We start from the raw sequence: 8,110 nt of genomic DNA, 5'->3' as shown, positions 1-8,110 counted from the left end.
TCCTATGGAATCCTGGGATTTGTAGTTTGCAGTGGGGCACCAAAGCTCTCTGACAGAGAAGGCCAAAATATCTCACAAAACTGATTATGTGGGTTGTTTTAAGGAAGGAGGGAATAGCGGGATTTATTTTATTGTGTTATATGGTTTTATACTGATGTAGAAATAAATTATTATTATTATTATTAATGGCAGTTAAAACAGTGTCAAACTGTTGTGTTGTGTTGTGTGCTGTGTAGATGCATCCAAGGAGGCAAAGAATGCTGAAGACCGAAATTATTTGTGTTAAATTTGTCTTTATTTTATATTTCAGCATTCAGTTTTGCATTTCTTTCGAGTTTTCTCTCAACGAGGCCTAACAACCCCAACCAAACCAAACTTTATTGGGCCCGACGGGACTACATTTCCCAAGATACACTTCTTCCCTAGCGTAGATATAGCGCGCGACAACTTCCGGCGGAGGCGACAAGAACGAAGCTTGAAAGACGCGTCAACTACATTTCCCGGCATGCATGGCTACGTCCGCACTCCCTTTCTGTCCCACGTGACACTTGAGGGCCAATAGGAAGCGGCAGAACGGCCCTATACTCCTGTGCGGTAGCGGAAGCGGCCTCTTTTTCGCCCGAGCGGCGCGGCTCAAAATGGCGGTCCAGATCTCCAAGAAGCGAAAGGTGAGGGCTTTGGGTTGTAAACGAAGCCTGGAGGGCGGCAGGGAAGGGAGAAGGGGCGGCAATGTCGCCGGGGTCTGGAGCCGGGAGCCGAGGTGCGTTGGCTGGGGCGGCTGGGTGGCTCTCCGGGGCGACGAGGGCGGAGGATGGACGCGGATTGAGGCCGACCCCCCCCTCCAGGCCTGGGATGGCTGTGCTTTCATGGAACAACATGGCGGACTGGCATTGATAGGGAAGGATAAGGGTTGGCTGCGGCCTTTGGAGGATCATAGAGCTATACTCAGGACAAGAGGCCACTGTCAGAACAGAGTATGGAGAAACAAGGGTTCCCATTTGTAAAGGCGCCAGGCAAGGCTGCATCTTATCTCCCTGTTCATTTAATCCATATTAAACATATAGAACGTAGATATAGGACATAGACATAGATACATTGAACATATTGCTTAATATAGAACCTGCTTTAAGAAAAGGACATAGATATAGAACCTGTTGTAAGGTATAGAGCATAATATAGAACCTATTGCAAGAAAAGGACGTAGATATAGAACCTATTGTAAGAAAAGAACATAGGTATAGAACCTATTGTAAGGTAGTGAAAATAGTATAGAACGTATTGTAAGAAAAGGACATAGATATAGATCATATTGTAAGATACAGAACATAATATAGAACCTATTTTAAGAAAAAGATATAGATATAGAACCTATTGTAAGGGACAGAAGACTGCATTCCTATTTGTCCAAATGAGTAGTAGCTGTTTTCAAGACTGGCTTTAATATAAGATGGAGGTAGTCCCATGGGGTAGGCTATAGTTGCCATTCTGTTACAAAGGAAGTGGGACCTGTGGGCCAGGTGAGACCTTGACGGAATCAAACCTAAAATGGATCAAGTACTAGTTAAGTTGCCTGTTCCTGCGCCCAGTCTGTGCCCCAGGTACGTTCTTCTTGGCCTGCGACCTTGTAACAGGCTGGAGATAGGGTTTTGTAGCGGTAGCTTGCCAGTAGCTCACTCATGGTGTAAAAATTGGGGTGACAAAAGATTTCAGTAACTATCTTAGTGCCATTATAATCCATTCCTATATGTTAAGTCCCAGTGGGGAGGCTTTTAGCTTGCATAAGTGAATTGGCAAAAGAATCTCAGTGCTGTAATTCATTATGCTGCTGTATAGTAGGCCTGTGAGCTGGTTTGCATAATGCTTTGGGACTTTAGGTATCAAGACCTAATTGATGGAGCTGTGAGAGCTCTGAAGGGCCTCCCCAGCCCCTCATGCAGCATAGTTGCACATTGGCCTGAGCAGGTACTAACAAACAGACATGACAATGAAGGCGCCTTCTAGTTTCTGGTGTCTAATCCTGTGGTTTGGTCTTTTTCAGTTTGTGGCCGATGGTATCTTCAAAGCTGAGCTGAATGAATTCCTCACCCGTGAACTGGCTGAAGATGGCTACTCTGGGGTGGAGGTTCGAGTTACCCCAACCAGGACAGAAATCATCATCCTTGCTACCAGGTGATTTCTCTCAGAGGTTTCTGGGTCCACTTGCTAACCTTGTATGTTGATTGAGAAAGCACTGAGGTTGAATCATCACACATGAGATTTCTGTTTGAGACCTATCTGCTTAGTACGATTTAGAAGAATTTGGTTGAAAAAAATAAGGACTTTACTACAGATATGGAAACTGTGTCGTGTATGTGGAGCTGACACTTTTAAAAGCACTCCTGTGCTCAAATATTCTGTGCCTGTAAAGTCAGGGATTGGTTTATGTTATACTACTCTCTAGACCCTTGTTGCATTGGTCTGGCCTCTTCCTGAATATCTGAATTGAATCACAAAGGCTGTTGTTTTCAGAGTTGTTTTCTCTATTATGGAAAATATCACTGCTTTCTAAAACTATTCCCCCACCCCAGTATTTTCAGTGATAGCAAAATGAAGACTGTATAGTTTCTGTTGGGCAAAGAAATGTATCAGTATCCAAGTATAATTGTTTTGCTCTTGACTTCAGAACTCAGAATGTTCTAGGTGAGAAAGGGCGCCGCATCCGTGAGCTGACAGCCGTTGTGCAGAAGCGGTTTGGCTTTCCCGAAGGAAGCGTTGAGGTAAGGGGTTTCCTCAGTTTCTGCTCTCCGTGGATTTGGATATCATGTTTATGTCCCCTTCAGTGATGATCTGATGACGAGTCAGAAAAGGGCACCCTCTTGCCAGAGCAAACAGCTCTGTGCCACGTTCTGTGGCGCTGTGTCTGGCTGCTCTGGCAAAGGTGTCCTGTTCATTGGATGATCCTGAGGCATTTGTCTGAGAAGGGAGACTCTTGGATTTGCACCCTAAAATAAGTTTAGCAATCATGACCAGTTTTAGGCCTGGGTCAGATTTTAAACTTGTAGTCTTTTAGCTTGCTTGTATACTTGAGCTGGATGGAGGTTGGTTTTGTTCACAGACTGACATGTTCGACTCAGTGTTAATTGCTGTTTGGTTGCTTTGGACAGCAATTCACTGTGGTTAACCATAGCTGTCCAGTTGTCTGGGTCTGATTTTGCTGCTGCCAGTTGTTTCAGAGGATGTTGAAATCCCAGATGTAGACTAATAGTGAGGTGATATTCCTCTTGGATAGAAATAGCTGAGAATATGAAGTGCCCAGTTGTAGCTAGCAGGGCTCTGTCATCAGTATGCCAAACCTTTGATTTATTGCCTGAATCCTTCACAATTGACAAATGTATGGTAATCAGCAGTAACAAATTTATCATCATAAAATGGTTGCATGAGGAATTATCACTCATTTTGAAGTTGGAGTCGGTATATTTCTACTGACTCCACTCAAAATTGCATCCAGCTCTACTGCCTAAGTAGCTAGTGCTTTCTTGTCACCTGTTGTATAGATGTTTCCCTCTGGTGTCCCAATTTTGACTGTAGCCTCTCCTCTTCCATTAAAGTTTCCAGTCTTTGCCCCCTTGTGCTAGGCATGTCCAGAAGGATGCTTTTCCCCAGTATAGGCCAAACAGATCAGGTCACCTGGTTGGGCTTCCCACCAACACTGACTGTCTCCCAGGAAGTGTTTGGATGGCTGCAGCTCCAGGTTGAGCTGTTGTTTTGGAACCTCTGGCTGAGAAAGCACCTTCCTGTGACACTGCACAAGGCACAGCCCCAGGGGGTCCTTGGTTGCCAAATGGTGTGTTCGTGCCTTTATGGAATGCCCTGATTCAGCCTCTGGAGTAGAGGTCAGCCCTTCAAACCTTGGAAAGGCTCTAGATCCCTGTGGCAAAGCCTCTCTGGGCATGTAAGTATTTTTATGGGTTTGTGGACTGAACCTCAAGAGGCACATGTGTACCAGAGATAGAGTTGGCTATTCTTGTGTATGGTATTGATAAAAAGTTAGATGCAGGCGTACTTCAGTATACTTGAGAGAGAGCCAGTATGATTTGGTGGTTTGAACATTGTACTACGACTCTGTAGGTCAGGGTTGGATTCCCCACTCAGCCATGGAAATCCACTGGGTGACTTTGGAGGAATCACACCAAGGGGATAGGGTCGCCTTAGAGTTGCCATAAGTCGGAAATGAATGAAAGGCCCACCACCATTCCTCAGCTAATGAAGTAGATGTGGCTTTACTTTAAAAGAAATGTTGGGACCAGAGGTAGAAATAACATGGAAAAAATGGGGATAGGTTTCTGCATCACAAAAAAGAAAAACAATTTAATTATGTTTTAGCCAAATTTTTATCCAGAACTAACCATGTGCACACGTGAAGTGAAACAACCAGGTCAGGTAAGCCTTGAATAAGGAAACAAAAACATTTTGAATATTCTTAAAGACCACGGTTCTTTCAGTAGCCTCAGTTTTTGTTACAATTTCCATTGTGGTTGTGAAACTTTTAGATCTATGATTTTTCAGCATGCCAAGGTGGCTGGTGAGGCAGAGTAATCTACTCCCCCCTTCTGCTGTTCATACATGTTTAGTAAGTGATTCTGAGGCAGCTGTTTACCTTGCCTTTTTTAGGTGAGCGGCCACAGCTACAATAGGATCACCTAGAGTAGAATCCCATTCTTCTTTAGGTCATGTTTTATTGCATTGATTACTGCAGACACACTGCTGCAATCTGACTTTGTAAAAAAGGGAGCTTCATTGTCAGAGGCTTGGTTAAGTGAGTTATTCCTGCATTCTGTTTTCTAGCTCTATGCCGAAAAGGTGGCCACGCGGGGGCTGTGTGCGATTGCCCAAGCTGAGTCCTTGCGTTACAAGCTTTTGGGAGGGCTCGCAGTGCGTAGGTAAGTGCCGGAGCTTCTGGTTGAGTGTACACTGGGTGGTAAACTGAGTGTTCGGCATGAAGAAAATGCAGGATGTGGAGAGTACTTTCTCTTACCATTTTAAACAGTTAACCATGTAACTGATGGGATTTCATATCTATTAAATATAAATAGCAGTGATGGGTTCCTCAGGCTACAAGCCTGTAGCCTCTTACCTGGGAGTAAGTCTCTCACTGAAATCAGTTGGTCTTAGGTGTGAGGACTTTTGTGTAAAACTGAGCTGTTAAGAGAATTAAGTATTTACAAGAGATACTGGGAACACAAAGCAACACTCCATATGATCACTTTATGGTTGTGTGTAGAAAATAGGTGTTTTGTTTGATTTATAGTTCTGACAGAGGTTATAATCAGTGCCTTTTGAAGACAAAAGGACAGATAGAGACATGCTGTTTTGTTTTCAAAAGTCATGATTATAATCTCTATACCCCAGTCTCAAGTTGGCAATCTGGGGTTTGACATAGACAAGGGGGAGGCAGAATAATATAATATTTTATGTGAGTCTGGTGCAGGAATGTTTATGCACACATGTTTATGCACACAGATGAGCTAGTTTTGAAAATACCAATTTGGTTTCTTTTGTAGTCAACCAATACAGAAATCCCTGAATGGGTTTGAAAATCTGTTTTGTGCTCATGGTGATTTTGGATCTTGCCACACTTGTTCCCTTCAGTGATGATACGATGACGAGTCAGAAATGGCCACCCTCCTGCCCAGGGTAAACAACATGGAGCCATGTTCTGTGGTTCTGTTTGGCTGCTCTGGCCAGTGGTGTCCTGTTCCTTGGATGATCCTGAGGCATTTGTCTGAGAAGGGATGTAGTTTAAAAATGGCTAATAGTCCAGCATTTAGTTTGTCTTCCTCTTTCACTTGTAATGAAGTGATTACATGGCTCACTTGTTTCTCCTTTTCTAGGGCATGTTATGGCGTCCTTCGCTTCATTATGGAGAGTGGAGCCAAGGGCTGTGAAGTGGTGGTTTCTGGGAAGCTCCGAGGCCAGCGAGCCAAGTCCATGAAGTTTGTGGATGGCCTGATGATCCACAGTGGAGATCCTGTCAACTACTATGTCGATACTGCTGTGCGCCACGTCCTCCTCCGGCAGGGTGAGTGCTGCTGTAGCTTCATGCAACTGACTGGGTCACACAACTTCACTCACTGACTGGAAAAATTGCTCCCCTTTTTGCATTCCTAATCCTCATTCAACCGTTAGGTCAGAATGCTGCAACAGAGACATAGCTATGATGTGGTGGCTATGCTTGATCTCCTGATCCAAAGCCTGACACCTACCTTAAAAGCCAGTCAGTGGTTCAGAACAACAGAGTTCTGTGGCAGTGGTGAGTAAGGTGCTGTAAGATGTAGACTCAGAGCTGGAAGAGATCTCAAGGGCCATCCAGTCCAATGCTCTGCCATGCAGGAACTCAGTCAAAGCATCCCTGACAGATGGCCATCCAGTCTCTGTTTAAAAACCTCCAAAAAAGGAGACTCTATCACACTCCTAGGAAGTGTCACTGTCATGACCAGCCCCCTCTCACCAGCGAGTGGTGGTATAAAAAAGGGTTGTGAAAAGACCCTGTGGGCATCCTGTTCCTGCTTTTCACACCATCACTTGCTGATAGGAGGGGCTGGTGTGCAAGTACCATAGTGCTCTGTAGCTCAGGGTGGCTAGCTGGCTGGCTTGTAAGGTGGAATTCAGGAGCATTCACAATTGTGGCAGTGGTACCACAGTCACAAATAAGAGTATGGAATAGTTACATGGTCATAAATGACTAACAACATTGTAACTCGCTAACAGGATGCCAGCCTTAGTTTCTTTCCTTGTGCTGCAGTTTTAAGTGCAAGCTATAATTGCTAACTTGGAAGAAACGGGAAAGTGTGGCTTGCCTCAGTCTAGGGGAGGAAGTCAACAAGTGTGAGGAGAAGAATGAGCCAGCTCATGCTTGTAAATGATTTGCCATTTTAGCTTAATTAGGCGGTCGTTGGCTGAGGAGGATGGGAAGTGTATTTGGACACATATGGAGTGCACTGTGTCAGGAAAGGTATTTTAAAAAGATGTTTTAGAAGCTCTTTGTCTTGGAAATAGGAATTGCAAGCATTCATGAATTCAACACATGTGTAAGGAGCACTATTGAAATAACATCAGCTGAGAGAGAATGAAGCACAGAACTAACAGAGGAGCTCCGGTCAGTCAGCTTTCATAGGCCCCCTCATCTCTTGACCATGTGTTTTCCTTTTATAGGTGTGCTGGGGATTAAGGTGAAGATCATGTTGCCCTGGGATCCGAGTGGCAAGATTGGCCCCAAGAAGCCCTTGCCAGACCATGTCAGCATTGTGGAGCCAAAAGAAGAGATCCTGCCCACCACCCCCATCTCAGAACAGAAGGGCACAAAGCCAGAGCAGCCTCCCATGCCACAGCCGGTCCCCACCGCCTAAAGGGTGAGTGGTTTTCTTCTTGTCCCCACAAGACATAGTTGACTGTGTTGGAATTACAAGATTACCTGTTCTGACTGGTTCAACTTTTTGTTTTTAATTACAGATTTTCCAGTGTCTGGAAGAGAGAGTTTGATGTCTTGTACAAATATCTCTTAATAAAACTAGAAAAGACAACCACTTGGTGAGGGCTGGTTTTGTGGAGGGAGAGGGAGAGAACACTGGGCTTCCTGAAGAGTTGTACTGTCTGGTCCTAACAGAAAGAACGCCCAAGTCTGTAGAAAAGAAGTATTCTCAGAATGTTTCTTGGGTTCAGTTTCCTTACCGCAAAGTTGGTGGTTTCAGGAGATCTCTCTCTCTAAAGTCCCCTTTATCCTGTCCTTTTTTTTTGGTTGGACACAGCCACTTCCTCTTTCTGCCCCTTTAATAGCTGTATCTTCTTACTCATGCCTCACATAATCCCAGCAAGTCAGGATTACATTGGCTGTGCTTCAGCAATATATTGTGGGTCAGATTTAACTACTGGCATCACTTACAGAATCATAGAATCATAGAGTTGGAAGAGACCACAGGGGCTATCCAGTCCAACCCGCTGCCATGCAGGAAATCACAAAGCATCCCCGACAGAAGGCCATCTAGCCTCTGCTTAAAGACCTCCGAGGGACTGTTCCACTGTTGCCACTGTCGAACAGCCCTTACTGTCAGGATGTTCCTCCTAATGTTGAGGT

General features: G+C 44.7%; 1 protein-coding gene and 2 non-coding genes across 3 annotated transcripts; all 3 read left to right on the top strand.

Moving 5' to 3' along the window:
* The first annotated feature begins 559 nt into the window (after nucleotides 1-559).
* Nucleotides 560-7,559, top strand: LOC149320152 (small ribosomal subunit protein uS3). The gene is made up of 7 exons (XM_089513032.1): nucleotides 560-668; nucleotides 2,039-2,169; nucleotides 2,663-2,756; nucleotides 4,825-4,919; nucleotides 5,871-6,058; nucleotides 7,192-7,388; nucleotides 7,489-7,559. Exons 1-6 carry the CDS (start codon nucleotides 639-641, stop codon nucleotides 7,383-7,385), a joined length of 732 nt encoding a protein of 243 aa, XP_089369158.1. The 5' UTR covers nucleotides 560-638; the 3' UTR covers nucleotides 7,386-7,388; nucleotides 7,489-7,559.
* Nucleotides 2,814-2,961, top strand: LOC149320154 (small nucleolar RNA SNORD15). The gene has a single exon (XR_016280310.1). It is a non-coding gene; the product is annotated as a small nucleolar RNA SNORD15 (small nucleolar RNA).
* LOC149320153 (small nucleolar RNA SNORD15) lies at nucleotides 5,623-5,770 on the top strand. The gene has a single exon (XR_016280311.1). It is a non-coding gene; the product is annotated as a small nucleolar RNA SNORD15 (small nucleolar RNA).
* Nucleotides 7,560-8,110: the final 551 nt, after the last annotated feature.

This window comes from Sceloporus occidentalis, unplaced genomic scaffold (assembly GCF_023333645.1).
Source record: "Sceloporus occidentalis isolate IW3139 unplaced genomic scaffold, rSceOcc1.0.p SCAF_2, whole genome shotgun sequence".
In the NCBI taxonomy this organism is placed as follows: Eukaryota; Metazoa; Chordata; class Lepidosauria; order Squamata; family Phrynosomatidae; genus Sceloporus; species Sceloporus occidentalis.
The sequence above is the reverse complement of the archived record's forward strand: the minus strand, read 5'-3'. Positions and strand labels throughout refer to the sequence as shown.

Coding starts and splice junctions, on each gene's coding strand:
- LOC149320152 (XM_089513032.1), top strand. CDS start 639: ATGGCGGTCCAGATCTCCAAGAAGCGAAAG. Junction 669..2,038: donor AGATCTCCAAGAAGCGAAAG/GTGAGGGCTTTG, acceptor GGTCTTTTTCAG/TTTGTGGCCGATGGTATCTT. Junction 2,757..4,824: donor TTCCCGAAGGAAGCGTTGAG/GTAAGGGGTTTC, acceptor TCTGTTTTCTAG/CTCTATGCCGAAAAGGTGGC.